The 25,352-nt window shown below is 43.0% G+C and overlaps 2 protein-coding genes and 1 long non-coding RNA gene across 48 annotated transcripts in view; 2 read left to right on the forward strand and 1 right to left on the reverse strand.

Annotated features, from left to right (window-relative positions):
* The window catches only part of Pnpla8 (patatin like domain 8, phospholipase A2), a 50,226-nt gene extending 32,091 nt beyond the window's left edge, over window positions 1-18,135 (forward strand). For 3 of the 7 annotated variants that reach the window (XR_015449283.1, XM_021253904.2, XM_087206492.1), the window contains one exon: window positions 1,892-2,916. Coding sequence is in view for 2 of the 7 variants with exons in the window: in XM_021253904.2 (XP_021109563.1) it covers window positions 1,892-2,166 (275 nt within the window). In the remaining 5 variants the exon portion in view is untranslated. Of the gene's footprint in view, window positions 1-1,891; window positions 2,917-3,829; window positions 3,971-9,348; window positions 9,478-10,965; window positions 11,006-14,579; window positions 17,248-17,880 lie in introns of those variants that run through there. The other 4 variants (XR_015449280.1, XR_015449284.1, XR_015449281.1 and 1 more) reach the window with 3 other exon arrangements.
* LOC147829282 (uncharacterized) lies at window positions 17,543-23,324 on the reverse strand. The gene is made up of 2 exons (XR_015449292.1): window positions 20,551-23,324; window positions 17,543-19,556 (listed from the first exon to the last, which is right to left on the reverse strand). It is a non-coding gene; the product is annotated as an uncharacterized LOC147829282 (long non-coding RNA).
* Window positions 23,325-23,524: 200 nt separating this feature from the next.
* The window catches only part of Nrcam (neuronal cell adhesion molecule), a 318,132-nt gene continuing 316,304 nt past the window's right edge, over window positions 23,525-25,352 (forward strand). For 27 of the 40 annotated variants that reach the window (XM_087206460.1, XM_087206456.1, XM_087206455.1 and 24 more), the window contains exon 1: window positions 23,617-23,690. The gene's annotated coding sequence lies outside the window, so the exon portion shown is untranslated. Of the gene's footprint in view, window positions 23,691-23,814; window positions 23,957-25,352 lie in introns of those variants that run through there. The other 13 variants (XM_087206465.1, XM_087206477.1, XM_087206474.1 and 10 more) reach the window with 8 other exon arrangements.

Genomic DNA, 25,352 nt, shown 5'->3' on the forward strand with positions numbered 1-25,352 from the left:
GAGCTGCTGGTTGGGTAAGAGGGGAGCCGGCTGGATAACTTTCCTTTGCTGCCAGCATCAACTCACAGGCAGGACAACAGAGAATGTGCCTCTCTTCCTCTCCCTGGCAAAGAAATAGTCACCGTCCCCTAGAGCTGTTAGAAAGCCCAAGCTCCTGTTCATCCCCTATCTTCTAGCTGCCCACCCCTCCCTGCTATCAGTAGACTTTGCAAAGCTGTCCGGATGGCTCTTTACCTCCTGGAGATGGCTTGCCAAGGAAATGTCACTAGACAGGATCCGAGGAGGTCCCCAAGCAGAGACGGGGATTCTTTTTTCCTTTTTTTTTGAGACAGGATCTCACTATGTAGTTCAGGCTGGCCTTGAATTCACAACAATCCGAGTGCTGGGATTTACTGGCGTGTGCCACCATACCCAGCAAAGATGGGGATTCTTGACTCACACCACTCATGAGATAGGCTGCAGGTTCGTTAACTTCCCATCACAGAAAAAGAATTTTCAGGATGTATCCATAAGAGGCAGAAAGGGATTTATTAGGCAGAATTTTTAAAGCATACACTCAAAGGACTATGTGAGAGAAAAGCTTCAAAATTTTGCTTTTCTCAAAAGACATACTGTATTTAATAAAATGAAAAGTCAAGCCATAGACTGAAAGAAATATTTGCAAAATGTGTATCTGTCCCATTATCCCAATCCAAATATTTAATCAGATTCAAATATATAGAGAATTCTTGCTATCTGTGTGAGGTGTGTATGTGTGTAAGGAATATCTAAGGAAGAACAGCAATTATGTGGGTAGAAATGTGAAAAATATTTGAAACGAAACTTTACTGAAGAAAATAAAGGACTAAGAAGTACCTCAAAAACTTCTCAGCATTATTAATCATTAGATGAAAATTAAAACTGCAGGATAACACTACTTACCTTCCTGAATGTCAAAATGGCATGGCCATTTTGGAAGACACTGTGGCCATAATTTTAAAATATAACCAGGAGGGGGCTGGGGATTTAGCTCAGTGGCACTGTGCCTGCCTTGAAAGTGCAAGGTCCTGAGTTTGATCCTGGGTATGGGGATAGATAGATAGATAGATAGATAGATAGATAGATAGATAGATCGATAGATCGATAGATCGATCTCCAGGAATTTTATCCCTAGGTTTTCACCCGTGGGAAATATGTCCACACAAAAGACTTAGGTGTAAATGCTTATAGCAGAGTCATTCCTAATACTTGAAGTCTGAGCAGAGCCAGAACCAGAACTGAAGAGAACAAATTGTATTAGAGCTATACAGTGGAATATACTACTCAGCATTAAAGAAAGTAATTGACACATGCTACAATATGGCTGAATCTCAAAAGTGTTGTGCTCAGTGAGAGAAGGTAGACATGGAAGAGTCATACTTAAGAATCTGTATGAAATACTAAAAAAGGGCAAAGGGCAAGACGGAACCAACTGTCAGGAGAAAGAACTTTTTGGGGATATGGAAATTTTCTGTATCATGACAGAACATGGTTATACAAATGTGTACATTTATAAAAATTTGCTAAATAATACAGTTTAAATTTGTGAATCGTATATAAATTATACCTCAATATGATCTCCAAAAATTAAAACAAACAAAAAAAAAGGTTGGAAAGACGTTCCAACAGAGAACACTAAAGCAAGTATCCTAATTTAGCAGAATATATGAAGTATTTTGGAAAGTGAATTTCATTTTATGGTCTTGTTTGATATTTTGGATTCCTTTTACCATAAGTTCAAGTGATGAAATAAGTGTTTGTAATGTGGCTAAAATGAAAATAATTTTAGATGAATAGATAATTGCAGAACAGCTCATCTGGTACACTCTTTTCTGATCTATTCTCTCCCCTCCTTTTTTTTTTGTTTTAACAGAAGTCCATATAATGCTTGATGGTCTGTTACCTCCTGACACCTATTTTAGATTCAATCCTGTCATGTGTGAAAACATTCCTCTAGACGAAAGTCGAAATGAAAAGCTGGATCAGCTGCAGTTGGAAGGGTTGAAGTACATAGAAAGAAATGAACAAAAAATGAAAAAACTTGCAAAAATATTAAGTCAAGAAAAAACAACTCTACAGAAAATTAATGATTGGATAAAATTAAAAACTGACATGTATGAAGGTCTTCCGTTCTTTTCAAAATTGTGATGATTATATGCATATGTTCTCATAAATGAAGGCCTGTTCAGAGGACCCTGAAAATTTAATAAGGAATTCTGGGGTTCAACATGAGTCAACTTTGAAATACAGATTCTGGGGAATCCTGAAAAAGATGGTGCTTTGACCAGGTTCCACAGTACAGAAGATACACGTGGTTACAGAATTCATATGAGAATGAAGTTTTTAAGGTGTTAATATTAACTAAGATTTAGGAATTTTATTGTTATTGTTGTTAAATTGTTTGATATTCTAAAGTTTATTACTATATGTGCCAAACAGGAAATTGAAAATATATTATACTTTGTATCTTTCCTTTAGTCATTGTAATCATGTTCAATTTATGTGATCATTGATTTTCTTTCATATGGAAAAGCTGATTTCTTACCATTACATTACTTGTGTTTTCACAAGCTTCATTCTGCAATTCACATGCTACCTTTTACTGTAATATCATCTAACCAGATACAGAAAAATGGAACTTTCCCTATTAAAGAACTTCTACACTTGAAATATGAAAGAACCAGATACAGTCTTCAATTCAAAATTTGCTTATTTCAGCATTATTTGATTTAAAAAGATAAATGAGGTTGCAATTAATTACCTTTTTCCTCTGAAATTTCAAGATAATGCTGTGTGAACTTTTCTGGATCTAGCTCTATCTTACCATTTGCAGTTATAAAATTATTTGATTTTACTGAGTATATTCCTGTCATTAACAGAAATAAATTATTGAAAATAGTCTGTTGTGAAAAGGCTAATGTTTCTAAATTTTTTGTTCATAATGCAGCTCCCATCCTGAGTTCGATCCTTGGTACCAAAAAAAGGGGGGGGGGGCAGGGATTTACCTCAGTGGTTCCGCCGCCTGCCTCACAAGCACAAGGTCCTGAGTTCGATCCCCAGTACCAAAAAAACCATAATGCAGCTCCCCATTTGTTGTAGCATTTGATACTGCACTTGATCTTAGCCAAAAGGCTGAGAAGCGATTCTTGTAGCATTTGAATCCACCTATCAACAGTAACACTTTAAAAAATGTTAGGCTTGCTATACTTTGTTAACTCCTTTAACCATGTGATTTCCGAAAAGTTAAAATGTTGACTTGAAACTGCTTGTGCCAAACAAATTCATCTTTGTTATGTTATCTATTTGCCATGTAAACCCTTACATCATGTTTAGATTTCCTAAGACAGTCAAACAGCTAAGTACTCCTACAACTGTCGCCTGGATTTCCCATTCCGGCTCTGCAGTGTGGGTTCACAGAGGCCATGGGGTGTTGGTTCAGAGACTGCTGGAGGGAGTTACCGTGTCTGTGCTGCACAGTCCTCTCCCAGTGACCTTGAGGGCTGGGCTTCACGTACCTCATCTGTAAAATGAGTAAAGCTAGCTCCAAAATTTTGTAACATCTAAAGTTCTTAGTTTTTAGTCACAGAATAAGTAAACTTATAGTGATTTCTAAAGATAATGTAAAAATCTTTTCAGGCCACAGAACAGCTTATAAATGTAGGAAAATTCCAAATGATCAGCAACCTGAGTATTTGGGGAATTCTTTGTTATAAAGCAAATTTCAACCACAATAAAGTAATATTTACATAATTGACCTATTTGTACCTTATAAGGTCACTCCCTCACCTGATGTAATTTCTCTGTCTTGCAGCTGAACTTCACACTGTTCCTATTTGTGCTTGGCCAGTCACTTCCCTCCTGAGTAGTATGGACGCAAGTGAACTCTAGCCATGGCTCCTTTCTTCACCCACATAGCATGGCTCCTACATCATCTGTTTTACTCCAACACAAGGTACATCAGTTGTGTGGTGCCCTTGTTTTCAACTGCTTTTGTTCCTGTTTATACCTGAAACTTGCTATCTGAAGAACTGTGTAATTCACCTGAGATAAACCTCATTGTATTATGGGGCCAGTGCTTTCTTTGTCCAAAATCAACCCCAAAAAGTAAATTCACCAAAAGGACGAGAGATTATGGAAAAAGCTGTAGATATGAATGAGTTTATGACCTTGAAGTGCCCGCCTTTCCCAAAAAAGCAACGAGGAAGAAGAATGTTTTATAAGATGTATTAAATTCTCTAGCTTGATTATATTAAAAAATAGATTATTTTGATGCTCCTGCCTTCCTTGATGTCTCAGAAATCTTACTTCTTTGCTAAATGGTGTACTGGCAATATTTTCATTCTGTTCTTGCTGCAGGATATTTTTCTTTGTTAAAAATACTACCTCAGATGAGTTTTCCCTAGAGGACCAAAAGCTGGATGGGATTTCCCTCAGAGGGTGGAAAGCACCCCAGCTGGATTATAATTACACAGTGCACTTTTCCCTCCCACACCGCATTTTCTAGCCAGGAGAAAGCAGATGTCAAAGGAATCTTGAGAGGAAGTCACAAAACCTGCATGTGGTCTGAGGGGATAGAGGGGAATCTTTCAGCTTTGTTTCTGTGCTAGGAGAGAAGTCCCTTTGAGCTTTTTCCCCCTAGCAGTTACTGGCAGCTGCGCCACCTTTCACTTAGGATAAAGCTGCTGATTACTGAAGTAGGGCTCCTAAAGTTCAAAGCCTAGAATTTTACCTGCTGTGCTGTAGAGTAGTTCTAGTCAGTGGAATATTTCACAAGCATCAGTCCCAGTAGTGTGACTAAGATCATAGCTAACATTTGAGTATTTACTGAGTACTAGGAGTTGACCTAGGCAGGTTTACCATTAGCACATTTAATTGTCACAAGCTTATGAGGTAAATATCATTATCCCTTTAATACCACAGCTAGAAAGTGATAGAGCTAGGACCAATCCACTCTTTTAGCTACAACTCTACTCCTCTTCCTAGAGAGTCCTTTCCTGGAGTGTTGTGAAATGACTTTACAACCAGTTTGCTAGACTGAATCTGTGAGACACTGGGTTTAATCAGTGAAGCAATGTACTTAGCTCAGTAACTGTCACCTCCATCTCTATGACCTCAGTTTTTTTGGGGAAAAAATTATTCCAACCTTATTTATGTGGATACTCCTTTTTATGTCTTTGTGTAACAGTAGCTCTTTACTAGTAGAGGTTTTATCATCTCCTTGGAAGGATTTGCAAACCTAGAGGAGAGAGGGGAGATTGTCTGGGGGGAAACTAGCGTTTAATGCTCCAGCAGTCAGAGATGGTAAAGGCTATGGTAATAATGCACAGGGCATGGGACAACCCCTCATGATGAAGAACCCTCCGACCCAAAACAGCAGCATGGCTCCCTTCAGAAACCCTGAGGTGCTGCTTCACAGAGTAAAAGTAATGCAGTTGTTTAACAGGAAATTGAAGATATGCTTTGCCCAGTTAGGATGCATAAATCATTTGTAAAATTCCATTCTGGTTCAATCCCAACAGAAATTCTTTTCTCTGTTCATTGTTCCTTGTTTTAGGGGTTTTTTTTTTTCCTTTGCCAAGTTTAGATACAACTGAACTGTTCATTTAATTTTATTTTTTGAAGCAAATCTATGGCAGTTACTCTTTCATGACTAGGAAATAGGAAGAAAGGGGAGCACATTAAAAAACAGTTTGTTCTGTTCCTGGCAGGAGCTATCTACCATCCAAAAAGATTCATAGAGTACAGATGTCCCTGGGCTAAACAGTTTGCGTGTGTTGGTCCAAGGTTTTGATAAATGTGTCTCTCAGAAGTCACACTGATTGCTTTGTTCATTATAACCTTTACTCAACTGATGTGAGTGAATTGAAATTCATCACACTCCACAGATATGCATTATTAGTTTGGGTAATTAGTTTGTTAAAACTATTGACTGTAATGTTAACTTGCCTTCATGATAAAAATCTTCAACTTAATATGATTCATGCCTTGCCTCTTGGCAATGTAAGTTGTGAGATGTATTTTAAAGATTTCAATCTGATTTAATAGGAACAGGTTACATGGTCCAAATGGTTGAAAGTTCTAGTTATAGTTGTAGATAATATTTATTTCCATCTAATCTTCCCAACAACCTTATGAGATAGGTATCATCATTATCCCTATTTTATATAGCAGCACTGAGAAGATAATAATAGTGAGAAAAGTCATATTTCTTTACTATCAGTAGGAAATTATAGATAGTATGAACATATCTATAAAAGTCTTTCCAAAATTAAATACTGTCTCTAGAATTTCAAATGCTGTAATACCTTTTCAGATATTGTATTCTAATCAAATTTAAATCTACATTACATTTAAATCCCTTATTTCTATTACGGTGATTTTCAGAGACCAAAATAAATGCATCTGTTTTATAGAAGAATAAAATAGTAAGTCAGCAATTGCTACTTGGTAATGCTATTTCTTACAGCAGCTACTATTATGTTTGTGAGAGGCAAAGTAATTAACGCCAATCCAAAAGTTTATTCAATTATCTAAGAAAGGCTGTGTCATCTTACATGAATTATATTGCATAGTATTCCCAACACACTTTAGTCCAAAAAACTAATGTAGAATTTTAACTAAATTAGCCATCAAAATAAATTTAAAAGAATGTGATTGCCATCCAAAAATTCCATTCCCTGAGCCAACAGAACAAAGTATTTAAAAGGAAGAAAAGAAAGTGATCACATTTTCTATGCTGATACACATGTCCTTGATATTCACTTTTATAAATTTGGCTGAAGTAGGTGTTATCCTCATTCTATTGTGTACAATCAGGCCCCATTTGAAAAAGTGTTCTAGCATAAGAAGCACAGTCACTATTCTTTTGTATTTATAGAAACATGAACATTTTAAACAATTTTTAGTCTCTCAAATTGAAAAAATTAAAGCCAAAGAGTAACTTAAACCTCTCTGTGCCTTTCAAATATAGTCTTAAAAAGTTTTTTCTATAATGCCAGCAGAATTGTCATTTAAGAGCTTTCTATTTCTCAGTCACTAAGACCACATTCTTGTAGATCGCAGGTGCTGTTTTGCTGCTTTTGAATGAACATGTTTGGTATGAGGATGCAATTAATCCACACACATCTAAACATGCCCTAATGAATCCATTTCCTATGTTGAATTATGTGAAAAATTCCCAATGCTGAAACTCAAAACTATGGAAGCAGTGGAGCTTTAGTTGTGTTGGCATATGATGCAAATATCTTTTCATATGTATATACAGTGTAAGAAGAAATGTGTTTCAAAGGTTTCATGAAGTTTGAATAGTGTAGAACTTTAGAATGTAGTGCTTACACCATTCTCACCTTTTGAGCATGGAAATGGTGACCTGACCTTCAGACACAGCATCACACTGCCACATCCAGTTCATTCCAAGTGTAGTCATCAGCTCAACTCTAACCCTCTGAGTAATTTTCACAGGCAGAGAGTTACTTGAAGGAGAAAAAAGTATCTTGAATGTACAAGAAGGTAAACCCAGCAATCATAAAAATATCTGCAAAAGTGATTATTTCAATTTTAAAGCATGTAACTAAAATGGCTACATTTGCTTGCTTGCTATGACTCATGAGAAGGGAAAATTCTCATTGGAAAATAATTGAAATAGCAGCATTTTCTTCATTTTTGTCTCATTATGGAATCTCAATCCAATTTACCATATGCTTCTTGTATCTTACAGCTTCTAGGACACTGCTATACGTTATGGGTCCTTAATATTCTTTCTTTTTTTTTTGGTACCGGGGATCGAACTCAGGTCCTTGCGCTTGCGCAGCAGGTGGCGAAACCACTGAGCTAAATCCCCAGCCCTTTAATGTTCTTTCTTATGTTAAGCTTTACTGCATCATCTGCCTTATACCACTATGGAGAGATAGGGTAATAAAATTGCTCTTTAAAATAACTTTTAAAACTAGTTCTTTTTAAAATCTGAAAATAGGGTCTTATTCCCTGTGCTGATGGGTGGAATCAGTGATTGGGATCATGTGCTGTAATATGGACCATAACCCTTTCTAGACAATAAATATTGCACAGATTACAGAACCTGAGGGGCCAGGGATCTAGCTCAGTGGTTCCACTGCCTGCCTCACAAGTGCAAGGACCCGAGTTGGATCTCCTGTACCAAACAACAACAACAACAGAACCTGACATTTCCTTGCCCCCAGTGCCTGAGGTAAACACCATTCACACCATTTACATGCCTTATATCTTCACAGGGACTCAAATACATCCCTTCTGGCCACAGGATAAAAGATTTATTTTGTTTGAAAGATGAGCTTTTTGAAAAGCTGTCTCTGAACAATATCTGCTCATTCTAAAACCATATCCCATTCCTCATCATTACACCCTAACCTGCTATCTTCCTCATTTTGTCAGATTGAGTCATTTTATTGGGCTACCATATTGCCTAGATCCTTCAAGAAACTCTGTTCATAAATTAATGGGCAAGCAAGCTCTGTACCTTCAATGAACAACAGTTGTGCTAATACATTTGTATATAGCACATTTATAATTACCTATGGCTTTTTGAAAAATTTCTAAAACATCTTCAGATATGCTTTCTCGTTTTATTTTAACAAATGCCCTGTGCCTTAGGGAAGGCAGCAGTTATCCCACAAAAGAGTTTGGCAAAGTACGGCATTGAAAGTGGAGGTTTGTCTGGTTCCCTTGTTACATTTCATGACTTGAATCATTGAATTCCCAGCCCAGGACTCACTACTGCTTTCCAAATTATGGTTGAGGGCTTACTGATTTTGATCATGGTGGTGATCTGTATTTCCATCCAGTGATTTCCTATAAGAGGAGACAGAAACGTTCCTTTGTTTTTCTAAAATGACATTTGTTAGGTGCCATTTGTATCATTAGCCTGACTCTGTATGTCATTTCAGTATCTCAAAGAATTTGTCCTCTAAACATTCTGTGAAGGACAAACAATGAAAGAGCATAGTGGACAATGTCCTACACATTGTGGAAATACACAGATAGAACAAAGTAGGTTGCATCATTGTTGAATTTTATATATAGTTTCTCTGAAGATGAAGGTCTCTGTAGAATCCTAAGTGATTCAGAGTGTGGCCTCAGACAAGTTACTTAACTTCTGTTATGACTTGGATCTTAAATGTTCCCTGAAGGCTGGTTCCCCAAAACAGCAATGTTCATAGATAGAACCTTTGGAAAATGACTGGATCATGAGGACTCCAACATCATAGATGGATTAATGCACTGATGGATTCATATGGTAATGGTTGGGGGGGGCGCGTTGTTACAAAAACAAGGTTTCTCTTCCTGTTTCTCTAGCCACCAGGAAGTGAGCAGCTTTGGTCAGCTGTGTGCTCCCTGTTGTGGTGCTTTGGTGACCTCCACACAGGCACAGAAACAACAGACTCCAGGTACCATGGACAGAAACCTCTGAAACCATGAGCCAAAGTAAGTCTTTCCACTTTTAAGTTGATTTTCTCAAGTATTTTGTCACAGTCACAGACATAGCTGACAAAACTCTCAGAGACAAGAGTTTTATCTTCTGAAAAATGCAGAGTTGTGAGCACTAGCAACGGTGTAGGTCAAAGTACCTGGAATATAGTAGGTTTTAATAAATATTAGTGTTAATATTCAATATTTTGTGTCCTGAGAAAATAAATTATAGAAGGAAAGTGCATTAAATTAATTTTCACTGAAATAAATACTGTCGTTCTGAAAGCAAAATATTTCTCAAATGTGATGTTACAGACTAAATTGTACAACACTCTTTCCCCTCCAGTCTTTGAAAGAATCATGCAATCATTTTTTTTACTTTTTGTATTACCTTTTATTATTATATCATATGATGCTGCTAAAAAAACATAAATTTCGTGTTTAGATTTGGAGCCCATCCTCAAAATATCTCTTCATGGATATGCAAATATTCCCAAATAAATCTGAAATCTGAAGCACTTCTGGTCCCAAGAATATTCAATCTATACAATAGTATGGGGATATAAATTGAGGATATGAATAATGCCCATTCTTGCTTATGTGAAAATAATTTAATAGATTCTAGAGACCAGTGCTTGTGTGCTACATAAATTAGTGCATTCCATGTTATTTGCTTCCAAATAATTTTCAGTGTCCGTGTTTTTGAAATTTATTTCAGAAAACAACATGAACTTGGAACCTGTAGACTTCATATGTTTTTATATTTTGCCAAAAAGATACTTAATATATTCAGGAAATTATGTTTCTCCTGGATCTCAGAAGTTATGTACTGTGCAGTCATGTCATTTGAATTGAAACCAGTTCGCTATTAAATATATCACGGGCTTTTCTATCCTTACCTCAAGTCTTGACTGCAGAGTCTTTCCCGTTTCGCTGAGACTGCCTGTCAAGAAATGGTGACAGAGGGCAGCCCTTCTAGCTGAGTCAAGGCTACAAGGCTGGAATTTTGGCAAGCAGGGCAAGAGCAGTCTCCAGAGAACATCTGCACTTCGTTTTTGTGAGCCTCGACCTAGGAATTTAAATTGTAGCTGAATTTAATTTAATTAAAATTTAATTTGTAGCAGAAGAACAAAATTCTTTGTGCTACCTTTAGGCTCAGTGTGATTTAAAACTTATTTTTTAATCAGGGACCCTCATTATACTTCACAGTGCACACACAGCTCTGGAGCTCTTTATTCACTGATCGAGATTTATTAGACACTTAGTATGTGTCAGACATACTTAAGAAATGATAATAATGGGTCAGACTTTAGTGAAAATACCAAAGTCCCGGACCTTGTGATTCAGAAGATAGTGTCTTGATCTTTGAAGCAGTCATTTGGGAAAGCTTTGGAACTGTCTTCCTATGTGTAATTATATTATAATTAATTTCTTTTACTAAAAGTATGGCGGTGGAACTCACAGTGACTTTGAAGAAAACAAGTTTCGTTTTGTTTTTTTCAGTACTGGAGATCGAACTCAGGACCTTGCGCTTGCCAGACAGGTGAGATACCACTGAGCTACATCCCCAGCCCCAAGAAAACAAGTTTGTACACATGACCTTACTGCAAGTTAACCCTTGTGAGGTAGAGTTTCTTAATCCTGTAAACTGAGATAACAATATCAGAAAATCGTATGGTTGTAAGGATGAAACAAGATAAAAAAAATCACATAATATCCACATATACTTGACTGACACGTAATGCTCCATGAAGAATCACTGTTCATTATTCCTTAACCCAAAATGATTTCAGTGACAATGAACATCATCTTGCTTAATAAAAATCCGGACTTGTAAAAAATTAAGACTTAATCACATTATTAATAAATACCTTCTACATCACAAAACTTTTATTTATCTTTATGCAATACAAGTATGCAGTAATGAGCAAAATATACCAAAGTTTAAATTTTTTTTTATTTCTTTTTTTTGGTACCTGGGATTGAACTCAGGACCTCATGCTTGCCAGGCAGGTGCTGTGATGCTAAGCTACATCCCCAGCCCTTATTTCTATTTTTAAATACCATTATTTCCAAAAAGAATCATTAAAAAGCCTAAGTGTAGAAAATCTTTTAAGTAAGCACATACCCTGCTTCACCCATGTGTGTTTCCCTTATTGTAAGATCAAATAACTATGGTGTATTCTATTTCTGGACCATCTTTCAAAGATCACCAGAATGCCAAGACCCCTAACCCAGGGCACACATTCGCGAGTGCTCTATCCTTGGGCTTTAGAGTAAGAACATTCACTACCTAAACTACAAGTTTCACTGCCAACTCCAAGGAATGTCCTCACGCCCACCAATTTCCACTCACTGGTGTAGGACATGACGATGGAGAAGGGAAAGAAATGATAAAACCAAACCAAGATCATCAATAAAAATATTTATTGAAAAGAAGGTGTGTCCAGTCACATGTTAGAGAAATGACGTAGAAACAGTCCAAAGTTTGTCATCTTAATAGAATGGTTTATTTGCAAATTACCTTTCTCTTGTATGCGTTTCAAGTTGCAGTCATAGTGGACATAGCATTTTGTGTCCCACCATTTTCACTTAAAGTAGCACTAACAGACAGTTTGCATGTTCCTCGGCCTTAATGATCATTTGAAACTACAGTGCGGTACCCTCATTTTGTGTTACACTGGAAGTTGTTAGACTATTAATAGGAGGGTCCTTTAATTTTAGCAAATGGAAGCAAGCAGGAGATGAAGTGGTTTGGTTTCTGCTACCTTTTCTGTCTCAAAACAGCACTTGGTAAGAGAAAACAGCCCAGGTGCAACAACAGGAGGCAGCAACAAGAAGCTCAGCCCGGGACAGTCAACGCTGTCTGTCTGTCTGTCCCTCTCCTTTCCTCCCCACCAGCCCTTTCTTGCCTCAGGAGATAAGGCACTGCACTCTGCCACACCCTTACGCCAAGGTGTTCTGCCCAGAAGCAATGGCGCCACTCAATCATGGAGTGAACAAGTCTTTCCTCCTTTAAGTTTTTCCCTCGGGTATTTTGTCATAGTGGTGAGAATCTGATTAACACATGGGTGATCTTTATTTAAATTGTGAACAGAGGTAATTTAATACAGCTTTATATTATTCCAAGATCTCTAATACTCTGTAATGCCATCATCATCTGTCCTAATTTTTAATTTGGAAAGTATGGTCACTACTTTTATTTATTGCTTATGGACAGTCCTTTGCAGTGACTTCATTTTTTTTAAACTTTCTAGATCCAGTCTGTTGGCATTTAAATACAGGCCAGTCTCCCTATTTTACAGACAGACGTCTCCTCGGGTTCCACGTTCTCCCCATTTGCTCCAGGTCGTCACTACTCACAGGTCTCCTTTTCAGTCTCCTCTTCAGTCTACACTCCAAGCTGACTCCTCCTAATCACCCCGGACTTGCCTTTCTCTAAGGTTGCCAGTCTTCTGTCTAGGAATGGTTTCTCAGGTCTCTCTTCAGCCTGTTAGCAACATTTCACTGCAGAACATTCTCTCCTCAGTTTTCAGAGGCTTCCAAACTGCCCTTTCCAGGGTTTCCCCTTTACCTCGTGAACTTCTCAGCTTGCTTTGCCCTTTGGCAAAGGACTCGCTTCTCTGCTGCAGGGCAAACCCCTGCTCTCCACTTTCTCAGTCGCCCTCTCCATCTCCCGCAGACCTGTCCTGTGCGCAGGACACACACACACACACACACAAACACACACACACGCGCGCACACACATGCACATGCACACATTACTCGTCTCCTGTTCTTGGGACAGCAACAGCACTTCAGGCTCAAGACGCTAAGCTCTGCCTGGGCACTCTGCCCTACCCCTAACTCCCCAGCTGACCCTCGTCCAGGTTGTTCTATCCCACTAACCCGAGCGGTCCCAGCCTAGGCCCCCACACCTCCTCCACCTGCTATTTCCCTTAGTCCTGATCAGGCCCCATCAGTGTTTAGCCCTCAGTTTACAGAGCCTTATTCCATTCGTTCTGCTTCATTTCCATCATTTTTCCCCTGAGCCCTTTAATAAGCCTCTGAATTAGTCTCCTACATCCACTCTTGTTCCTTCTAATCCGTTCTCCATCTGTAAGCAGGAAGCTTAAAATCCTTCAGTGTTCCAAAATCCTTATCGCAACATCAAGGGCCTGTGTCACCTGGCCCGTGTGTCCCTGCAGCCTCAGCTCATGCATCTTTCCCGTTTCCTCAGCGTGCTCCAGCCTCCGGCTGCTCTATCAGGTGCTTGCATGGCCCAAACCCTCTTACCTTTTGTGGTCTATACAAATCCCCTTTCTTGTTCCCAGTGGTCTCTTTCCCCTTGCTCACTTCACTCAGCTTAAAACCCTCCGAGAAATGTGTCTGGTCCTCAGGCATAAATTTGGTTCCACATATTTACAATCTTCTTACATCCTCAGCTTTTCTTTTGTTGCACTTTTTACAACTGAAATGAGATAATTAGGCAAATATTTGTTTAGTGTCATTCTCTCCTTTCCAAGCTGAAAGAATCCTGAGATGGGGATTCTTGCCTCTCTTACTGCTGCAGCTCTTACTGCTGAGCACCCTATTTATATATTGGGTGCTCGATGAATTTATTGAAAGCACAAGTGGACCTTGATTCAAATCCCTGCTGGAATTTTTTACTGTGTGACTTTTTTTTGAGATATATTGTGTATTCTAGGCTGGCCTTGAACTCACTATGTAGTCCAGGCTGGTCTCAAACTAGCAGCAATCCTCCTGCCTCAGCCTCTTGAGTGCTGAGTCCTGGGATTACAGGAATGCACCACAACGCTTGGCCTTACTATGTGCTATGGCTTGTGTCTAGATGTCCCCCCAAAGCCTCATGTGGTCATAGGTGGAGTGTTTTCAGAGGTGGCTGGATCTGGAGCATGTGATGCTGGGATCAAGGATTTGTCCATTGATTGGCTTGGCACAGTTCTAGGTAGGATTAAGAGTGTGAGTGCTACCTGGCCTACGGGTGGGTATCCTGGATAAAAATATAAGGAACAGAAAAAGAGCAGCAATTGTCTCTTGTCTCTTGCTTGCTACTTGCCACCTGCCTGGCCTGCTTTGCACATGAACTGTTTCTCTTCTGCGATGCCCCTCTGCAGTGCCACGCTGCCTTGGAGCCAGCCCACTATGGACTGAAACCTCTACACACTGTGAGCCAAATAAACCTTTCCTCCCTTAACTGTGGGTGTCAGGTATGTTGTCTCAGCAACAAGAAAAGTAAGTAAGATACCATGTGACTTTGAGCAAATATCCTCTGGAATCTCAATGTCTCCAATTCACAAATCTCACACTCTTCTCCCAAATTCAGAGCCTGTTATGTGCCAAGCTTTTTGTTAAGCACTATACACAAGTATGCTTTTAATTTTTCAGAAAAAAGCTTTAACTAGAAAGTAAGAAAAATAGTAAGGGACCTTAGCTTGGGGAGCTGACAAAGATCAGGTTGGTTCTTAACAAAGGCGAGTAAGAAACCCCGCTTGAGCATCCAGGGATGGGGGGCTCATTCTAAGGAAAGGGAGCAGACTGGCCCTACACAGGTGTTTAATTGGCATAACATATAATGACACATCAAGATTTAAAACTCAATAGTTTAAAAAATTACTGTCTTCAGTAACAAAATATCTTATATGCTCTATATAATATACCTGCTCACTTGCTTAGGTTGATATTTCTTAAAAGAAGTAACTTTTGTGCTTTTAGTATCCAATACCTAATGTTTTATATATGCTACAATGCTGTTTAAAATATTGCTAATAAAATTAATATCAAAATTGTGGAAACTTTTGAGACATTTGGCTACTGGGAGAAAAAAAATCTCAGGGTTCTTGGCCAAAAATTAAGATAGCAGTAGTCATTTTTAAGAAAATTTTATTGTTCCAATTAATCTTGGCTCCCTCTTCTCTGCTGTTTCATGAAAAAGAAGAATTAGGATTAGGTCTATTCAAATATGAACTATTGCTAAACCAATATTAAATCCAGAAGTAAATTTAGTGTCTTCAGTATGTTTTAATGTATCAGTATACCCATTTCATTAAGAAATAGATTCATTATCTTCCCTAACACATGGGGGATTGGGAAAGGTCTATAATTGTAGGTTCACATGCAGGTCTAACTAATTAAAAGAGCAGGATTGATATCCAGGTTTGAATGTAGAATTCTTAGGTTCTTCGGTGTTCTGTGTTAGAATGTGGTGGTGTGGGAAGACCCAACCTAGAGCCCACCCCGGCTTACCTATTAGTCTTAAGCCTTTTGAAACCCTCAAGCACACTCAGTTTGAGTACTCCAACCCACACCCACATCTGTGCAGGCACCTGTACCAGCCACCTATGAGGTCTGCAGCTGTGCACAACAGCAGAGCAGTCCATTTTGGGCAGCATGGAGAAGGAGCTTTTCTTTTCTTTTCCTTTCTTTTCTATTTTTTTCAGACAGGGTCTTGCTATGTAGTTCATGCTGGCCTTGAACTCTCAGCAATTCTCTGCCCTCAGCCTGGAAAGTGCTGGGATCACAGGTATGCACCACCACACCCTGCCAGAGAAGTAGCTTTTGCAGGTCCCACTGGAATTCTTCAATCCTAGGTACCCAGATGCGGTCTGTAAGGGGGAGGGTGCTACAGGCTCTGGGAGGGCCAGAGCAGGGCCTTCTAAAACACTAGACTCTCCTGTATTCTATGGATAGCTGACAAGAAAATGTTGGAAAAACTTAGACACATTAGGATGGCTAAAACAAATGGTAAAACAAGTAAGTTTTGGCAAGAAGGTGGAGAATGTGGAACCTTTGTGCACAGTTGGTGGAAATGTAAAGCAATGCAGCTGCTATGGAAAACAACATGCTGATTCCTCAAAAAACTTAAAATAGAATTATTATATGATCTAGCTAGATCTAGCTAGAGACCTAGCAATCTCTGTTCTGTGTATATATCCAAAAAAGTTTTAAAGTAGGATCTCAGGGAGATATTTGTACAGTTGTGTTCATAATAGTATTTATTATTCACTGGGTGTAGAGGTGCACTCTTATAATCCCAGCACTTGGGAGGCTGAGGCAGGAGGATTGCTGCAAATTTGAGGCCAGTCTGGGCTACACAGTGAGTGCAAGGCCAGTCTGGACTACATAGTGAGAACTTGTCTCAAAAAAAAAGTATTATTCATGAGAACCTAAAGGTAGACGCAACCAAGTGTTCATCAGTAGATGAATCAATAAAATGCGGTATGCATGTGTAATAGAATATTATTCATCATTTAAGAAAAAATTCTGACATATAGTTGGACCTTGAGGACACTATGCTAAGTGAAATAAGCCAGTTACAAAAAACTACTGTGTTATCCCACTTATCTGAGGTGCTTAGAACAGTCAAGTTCATAGTAAAAAGAATGGTTGCTATAGACCCTGGAAGGAGAGGGCAAGGGGTAGCTGCTCTTTAATTGGTATAAAGTTTCAGTTTTCAAGGTGAAAAGAGTTCTGGAGAGGGCTTGTGGTGAGGGTTGCACAATGTACTTAACACCACTGAACTATGCCCTTAAAAATTGTTAAGGAGGTAAATTTTGTCAGGTGCATCTTATCATGATTTTAAAAATATTCAAAGAAGTAAAATTTAAATCAAGGGTTAAAAGAAAATGCAAATTGTGTATTAACCTAAAACCCCCTTTCTTTTCTTTTTTTTTAAATACCGGGGGATTGAACTTGGGACCTTGTGCTTGTGAGGCAGGCAGCAGAACCACTGAGCTAAATCCCCGGCAAGACCCCCTTTCTTCTTAAAAATGCAACAAATGACAGGTAAATATGAGGGATGTTAAAAAGTATGGTGAATGTTTAAATTTTTAAAAATTATTACAGTAAAAGACACTTTGCTATAGATCCCCCTCAAAATATTTCCTCACTTTGAACACGCTTATCCCATCATCCTTGCCATTTTCTGAAGCAGCTCGGGAAGTCCTCCTACTCATGAGTGTCTAGCTGTGCTGTCCTGGCTGCCTCCATGTCCTGGATTGATTCGAAATGTTTACCTTTCATGGTTTTTTTGGAGAAGAGCTGGAAGTCATAGGGTGCGAGGCTCAGTGAATAAAGTGGATGAGGACACATCACAATATTTTTATTTGACAGACATTACTGTAAACAGTGAGGGGCGATCAAATATACAGTGACTTTAAATTTTTAAATTTCACTACAGGAAAAGACATATTGCCATTAATCTCCCTTGAAATACTCAGAATATTCCATCTCACTTCAAACTCACTTATCCCATGATTCTTGGCAATGTGTCTTTTACTGTAATGAGTTTAAAAAAAAAAAAAAATTTAAACATTCACCCTATTTATCGATCACCCCTCATAAGAAAGCCACTGAATCACTGTTTACTTAGAACAGCAGAGTCCTGCATCTGAAGTACTTTTTTCCTTTCCTCCGCAGTGAATTTATCTTCATTGTACCTGTCAGCTTTCCCCCTGAAGCCAGAAATGAAGGGCAAAGATCAGAAGTTTCTCAGCATCTCTTCCCGAGCAGCAGTTTCCTGTCCTTGATGACCCCATCTGCAACGGCTGATTGGACATGGACCTTGGCTAGTCTTAAATCTGTTTTGCAGAACCTTTGTACATTCCTGTAGACGGAAACTGTAGGAACAGATGGAGGAGTTGGCTATAGGAACATGCTTATTATCACTGAAAATGCTCCTGCTCTTTCCAACTTGGTTCTCCAAGCATGGCAGGCAGTGGGTTGAGCCAAAATGAAGATCCTAGTGACTCACAAGCTCTCAGAGAAGAAATCCACATATGGCAGCCACAAAGGGCACATTCCCCGCAGTGTGACCATCACACTGCACACCACCTCCTTTTAGTTAGGTGTGGGGATACCGTGTTGCTAAGCACCAGGTAAGACACGGGTTTCAAATTTCTGCTTCTGTTTGCCACGTGCCCAAATGGCATCAGGCTGGCACGCAGGATTCTGTGGTTGTGTGGCAGATGGTGAGGCGAAGCATGGGGGAGCAACTGGTGTTTTGCGTCTGTGGAAACTTTCCATTGCTCATGGATCAGGTGATGCATCAAACTGCACGTCCTAGCATTACTTGTATATTGTGAATATATAACTGCATATACTATTATTATCCATAATGAGTAACAATCACACACTACAAAGTTTTAGCAGTGTGGGCCAGCTGACACTGTGGCTGGCAGCTGAGGGGACAAAAAGGACCAGCTCTGGCTGGGGCACAGTGGACAGTCCACCCCCGAGTGGTGTAGGGGCACAGTATGACTCTGGGGTGTTGAGCTAGGGAAGACTGGGGCTAATTGGAAAAGCCATACTGATGCCTCATCTCTCTCACAATTGCTTCTTTATCTAGCACTGCATCTTCACCTTATGCCAATGGCAGTTGAACGTTTTTGTCCTTTTTCTAGCCAGGAAATAGGCCTGTGGTCAGATGCAGAGTCAGAGCTCTGAAATACACTTAAACAGCTATGTCAGTGACGGATTCAGCATCTTAACATAGCAGCATTTCTTGTCTTACAATTTCTGTGGGTCTGGAGATGAAACACAGCTTGGCTGAGTCCAAGGCACAGGGTCTCCCATGGACTGAAGTCCAGGAGTCAGCCCGGGCTGGTGTCTTCCCAAGGCTTGGCTGGGGGACGACGGGCTTTCAAGTTCACCCATGAGACTGAGGCAGCAGTCAGCTCCTTTTAGTCCTCCCAGGCTGTCAGCCTTTGTGTGCACAGCTCGACACAGGCAAACTCATGTCTTCCAAGCAAGCAGGCAGATGAGCAAAACAGAAAGCAGAGTCATTCATAGCCTGGATGTCAGGGGTGACCTCCCACTGGCGTGGTTAACTGTTCCTCAGAAGCGAGCCACTAGGCCTAGACGATACTTGCTACAGCGTGGATCTAGAATGTTCCCAAGGCCTATGCGTTGAAGGCTTAGTCCCCAGATTGGTGTTGGCATCTTTCAGGGGTGGGGCTTAGTGGGGGCCACTGGGACTGTGCCCTGGAACGAGACTGCAGGACCCCAGCCTCGTCTCCCTTCTCCTTTGTTCCCTGGCCATGAAGTGAGCAGTCTTGTTTCACCGTGCACTCCACCATGATTCCCACATCATGAGCCTAGAAGCAATGGGGCTTCTTTTGGTCCTCGGACCAACCACTGACTGAACCTCTGAAACAATGAGCCAGAATAACCCTTTTCTCTTTATTAGGTGGTTATCTCAGGTGTTTGTTACAGAGACAGAAAGCTAACACAGTGAGAGGTGTGGATTGCACAAGGGCATGAATCAGGAGGAGGGGTAAGTGGAAGCCATCTTAGAAACTTCTCAGATAATAACTATGCTTTTTGACAACACTGGGTTGCAGTGCTCTTTCATATAGAACACAAATGCATGTTGCTCAGCCACAGAGTCTTAAAATGATGACATTGGCATAAGTCATTTTTTCTGGGTGTGGTGGCACACACCTGTAATCTCAGCACTCAGGAGGCTGAGTGCTGAGGATTGCCACAAGTCTGAGGCCAGCCTGGGTTACACAGTCAGTTGAAGGCCAGCCTGAACTACATAGCAAGACTCTGTCTCATCATTTCCCCCAAAAAAAGAAGAAAAAAAGAAATAAGCCATTTTTATAACAAGCTACCCTGTGATGCTATTATAGAGTATATTTTTTTTTTCAGTGCTCCAATCTTCCTGACCCAAAATTCAGCCATCTTTCATCTGAGTTTCACTAGAGGAGTCAAATAAATGCTCTTGGTTACCATTAGAGTCATAAAGTGGCACAGCTGAAAAAGAATTTCCATGTTCACCTAACCCGACTCTTTCATTTCACAGTATGGGAACAGGCAGAGAGGGGAAGTAATTTGCTCATGAAAACACTGCTCATTATTAGCATCACTGGGTCTCTGTTAGGTCTTGGAGAAATTAATATCAGGTTTTAGGGCACAGCTAAGTACACCACCTCCCCTGACAGGCCCGAGGCATGCATGCGGATTAAGAAAACTAGGATGAAAAATTAGGCAAGAGGAAAAAAAAGTGGAGAAGGAAAAGAAGAGATAGAATTCTGAGAAACTGCAAAAGAAGAGAAAGGCAAAAACATATTCATTCATCGCAGGTACCACTGGGGGGCTCCATGGCCTTCTGATTCGCAGTTTTCATGCAGTGTCATTCTGATGCATCCATCAACACAAGAGAACTTTAGTGCGCCGTGATTGGCAGGTGGTGTAGCAGTGTGGTTAAGACGGTGGGCCTGTAGACTCCTAGTACCCAGGATTGGGTCCCGTCTCTGCGGCTGGCTGTGTGATCTCTGCCAGTTACTTTTTTACCTCTCTTGCCTCGTTCCCTGAAAGGGGAGGACAACAGTACATACTGCATGGAATGGCAAACGTGAAGTGCTCACAACAGCCCCAGGCTTAGGGAAAATTCCTTGTTATCAAGTGATGAGGACAACAGACTTACCTCATTCCCAGCCCTCATGTGGGTTAGGACGGACTGAAGCTCAGAATAGGAGGTGGGGGCGTAAGGTGGGGAGGTGAGTTGGGCATCTCACTGGCGATGCAGCCAATTGGAAATGCCGTGTGCATCACCAAGCAAATCAAATAGAACGCATTAGAAAGTCCTTTGCCCACTCAGGCATCCTTCTAATCCTTTTTCAGATCATTCTTCCAGCCCCTCCTCCATGCTCCCTTCATTTCGCTTCTCCTGCAGCAGCTGTTTGATTCTCCCTGCCACTAGCTCATCCTCTGGGGAGACTAATCCCCAGCAATGTAAGGGCTGCAATGCAGTTGAAACCATACACTGGAAATTAAAGCTGGAAATTTAAAATAATTTTGTGTTCTTACAAACATCATAGAGCATCACACATCTTTAATTTTAATTCCATGCTGTTAATGTGGTTTCCATTCCCTCTGAAGAATTTTCCTCTCTGGCTTCTTTTTTTGTTTTAATTCAAGTATGTATTTCTTTGATTGCCATTCAAACTGGAATTTGCCAGGCACTTATTAATGTCCTAGATCCTGTCCAGTGTGCCAGGCTGATGCTCACAGTCACCCTGTGTATTGGGCTGTTATTCTACCTTAGCAGTGAGGGAGGCTGCACCCAGAGAAGCTGGCCCTTGCCTGAGATTCATTCATGCACTCATCCTTCAACAACCCTGAGCACGTCTGTATCCGAAGTGGTCTCCAAGCGTCAGGACCAGTGTGGACCTCACAGGACCTCATTCTCTCTCTGTCCTGGGCCAGGACTAGGGCCTAAAGAGGAAGGGGAATTCACACAGAAGCCAAAGCAGTTAAGGAGGGTTTTTATGAGATTGTAACACAGGGAGAAACGGCCCAGTGGGTTCAGTGCCCAGGGGACCAACTGCCATCCAGAGCCAGTGTAAGAATGAAGGAGAGAATGTCATTTTCCCACCTCACAGACTTGCCCTGGAGGATTCAAGGAAAAGAACATGGTCAGGAAATCACTGAGGTGATTAACTGAACAGCCTTGGGTGTCCAAAGGGCAGCCTCAGGGCAGCAGAGTACAGGGTAGGACACATGAGAAGGACATGCTGGGAACCCCAAGACTCCCAGCAGGGAGGGAGGGAGTTGAGGGGCTGTAAGTCCTCTTCACAGGTGGGACTGTGGCTTCATTTCTATCGGTGGGAGATCAGTTGACACAAAAATAGGACAAATTGTTCTCAGAGAAGTGAACTGCTTGGAGCGAGGCATGCAAGCAGATGATTCCAACACACAAGGGCTCAGGAAAGAATTCACAAAGGTGGTTAACAACCGAGTTGGGGGTTTGAAGGATGATCAAGAGGTCACTGCAAGAACAAGCGATGGACTGATATTCTAGGTGGAAGGACTCACACGCAGAGGCTTACAGTTAGCAAACATTCTCTTCACTGGAGGAGGCAGGGTGGAGAGCACACCAGGAGACCTGGAATTTAGTTTTAGACCACAGAGAACCAGTCTGGATGTTTTAAGTAGTAGCATGGAATCATTTTTTTTTTCTTTCTTTTCTTTCTTTCTGTACCAGGGATCGAACTCAGGACCTTGCGCTTGCGAGGCAGGCGGTGGAACCACTGAGCTAAATCCCCAGCCCTATTTTCTTTTTTGAGAGGTATTGCAGAGGGATATGTGGACAGTTAATCGAGATGTGAGGTCCCCAAGTGAGTGGCGGTGGAGCAAGGAGCAGGGTTACAGAGTGAGAGGAATGAGGGAATAACTCTAGCAAGGATGCAGGAGGCAGGGACCCCCACATTACTTCCGGGACACAGGGGCCCTTGTGGCTGGCAGGAGGGGAGAGAAAAGAAGCTGCTTTCTCCCTGCCAAGGAGGTGGGTCCAAGTGGTGAATTCAAGCTGAAGTTGACCAGGGCAGAGGAGCTGTGAGCCTCTTGAGGGAAGAGCTCTTCCCTCTCCATTCCCCAGTCCTGCCGAGCACCTGCCCTGGAGGTCGCTGGTGGGGGAGGTGAGGAGCTCGAAAATGTTTTCTTGAATCAAACGAGAAAGCTGAAGAGAGCAAGTGAAAGAGGACCTGCTGCAGGGGCCAGGCGGGTGTACCTGGCAGGCTCCTGGGTGTGGAGGATCTAGGGATACTGGGCCGGGTACTTATCCAGATGCTACATAGCTAGCAAATCCTGGTTAGTCCTTAACAACTCCACAGTACTCCCAAATCTGAAAATCAGCACATTTCAACGAATTTGTTCTTGTTCGCTGGGACCAGAAACCCAATCCCCACGGCGATGTGGACAGCATCCACCTTACGCAATGACTCTCTTTCTGAGGGATATTTGGAAAGGTCAGCTGTAAAACAAGCGAACAGAAACACCACCTACTCCACCACCTACTCAATGCCAATCGCAACTGAGGAGTTTAGAAGACATTAAATGTGTACAAAGGGGGGGGGAGAGAAAGAAAGAGGGGGGAGAGAGAGGGGGAGAGGGGGAGAGGGGGAGAGGGGGAGAGAGGGAGAGAGAGGGAGAGAGAGGGAGAGAGAGGGAGAGAGGGGGAGAGAGGGAGAGAGAGGGGGAGAGGGGGAGAGGGGGGGAGAGGGGGAGAAAGGGGGAGGGGGGGGGAGAGAGAGAGAGAGAGAGAGAGAGAGAGAGAGAGAGAGAGAGAGAGAGAGAGAGAGACCTCCCACCGAAACCTAAACCTGTGAGTGGCATTTAAACGCCACCCATTTTCTGGAACGTCTTTTGCAGCCAAACCCCAGCACCCGTCCCCGCACACTCCTGGCCGGGCCCTCCTCCCGCAAGCGGCTCGCGGGCTCGCGCAGGTGAGGCGCGGGCGGCCGGAACCCCTCACCGGGCAGTGGCCGCCGCAGGGGAGGCGGGAGCGCGCCGCTGGGCAGGGGCGCGCGGGCGCGGCGGCCTCTCCTCACGGGGTCGCGGGCGGCGCGCACCGCGCTCCCAGCCTCAGACGCGCGGGCGGGCGCGGGGCACAGCGCAGGGGCGGCCCGGCTGCGGCCTCTGGAGGCGACAGGGTCGTCACACACGCGAACGACGGTCGCTCTCGGGTGGAGCGGCGGGCCGGCGCGAGAACGTGAGTAGCTCCGTGCGCGCCTGGCGGGGCGCTCGGTCCGGCCCCGGGGGGCGACTCGAGCGGAGGAGGGCGCGGGGGCTCCTGTCAGGCGGCGCCGGCCCGCAGCGGACCGCCAACTCCTTCTGCCTCCCCGGCCCCGCGCACCGCAGCGCCGCCAACTTCTACCCCGCTCCCGCCCGCGCCCTCCGCGAAGCCGGGGTGCCGGGCTCCCGTGCGCACCGCAGACTGCAGGGCCCGGAGCCCCGGCTTCGCTGCGGGGACGCGGAGGGCGCCCAGCGGGCGGAGCGCACGGCATTGCCCGCCGGTGCCCGGCACAGCTGGGCGTGGGCTTTGTTCGGAGGCGCTCACACCTGCGCGGGGCGAGTTCGTGGGGCGAGGCCGGATTCCCTCGGCTCCCGCCGCTCCGGAGAGGACTCAGAAGTCGGCGAGGACGGCGGTGCGGGCACTGGCGGGGGGCTTTGTTGGTCTGCGAGTGCGAGCCCGGGAGTCCCAGCACCACACCCAGCCTCTGAGGACCTGACCAGCGCTCCGGGCTCGGGACGGAGGGGAAAATCCCTTCGCGGAGGCAGCTCCGCCGCGAGGTGCTGGCTGGAGCATCATCCACCCGGCTGCCGGCGCCATCTGCGCAGGGAGCCGCCCCGGGCCCCCCGCCGCGCGGGTGGGCGCCCCGGCACCTCGGTACCCGGTGGTCGCGGTCGGGTGATGCGAGGAGAGGTGTTCTCCCGGCCTTAGCCAGCGCCCCGGCGGAGATCCCCGGGCCCAGGCCCCTGGCGGCCGCGCATCTCCTGTGCCCTCCCGCAGCGGCGGGCGCAGACGGAGGTCGCCGAGCGTTGGCGTCTCTTGCCTGCCTGCTCTACCTCGTCTGCTGTCCGTGGGCAGGGCACCAGCCCTCAGCTACACCAGGCGCGGAGATGTCCTGGGAGGGGCTGGCATGGTTAGGGCTCTGAAGTGCAGGTCCGAGGGGCTGGGCGCTTCCTCGCCCGAGGCTCTTGCAGGAAGAGAGGGAGCGAGTGTCATAGGGTCTCGGGCTCCGGTTCTGCACCAGGAGCTCCCCCTGGGGTTGTTCTGACCAGGAACACAGTGGCTACTGTATACAAACCCGCCGGCCTGGGCTGCTTGGGTTGGAAGTGCTTTATGCTAACCATGCTCTGCTGTGAAAATACTGCGATAATGTGACAGTTAAATGGATTTTAATGGTAATGACAGTAAACATGTGGGAGAGCTTCACATGTGCCTGACAGTGGGCACGTTGCACGTATCATCTCATTTAATTCCAACAACAATCTCATTTAAAAAATTATGAGACAGAGAGGCTTACTTCGGTCACGTAACTTTCTGGAGGCCACCCAGCTAGAAAGTAGGAGGGAGTAGCTTTTTGCTCTACTTTGCCGTCCCA

Source organism: Heterocephalus glaber, unplaced genomic scaffold (assembly GCF_053883595.1).
Source record: "Heterocephalus glaber isolate CG9 unplaced genomic scaffold, H.glaber_assembly_v1.0 deba00000676, whole genome shotgun sequence".
Classification (NCBI taxonomy): domain Eukaryota; kingdom Metazoa; phylum Chordata; class Mammalia; order Rodentia; family Bathyergidae; genus Heterocephalus; species Heterocephalus glaber.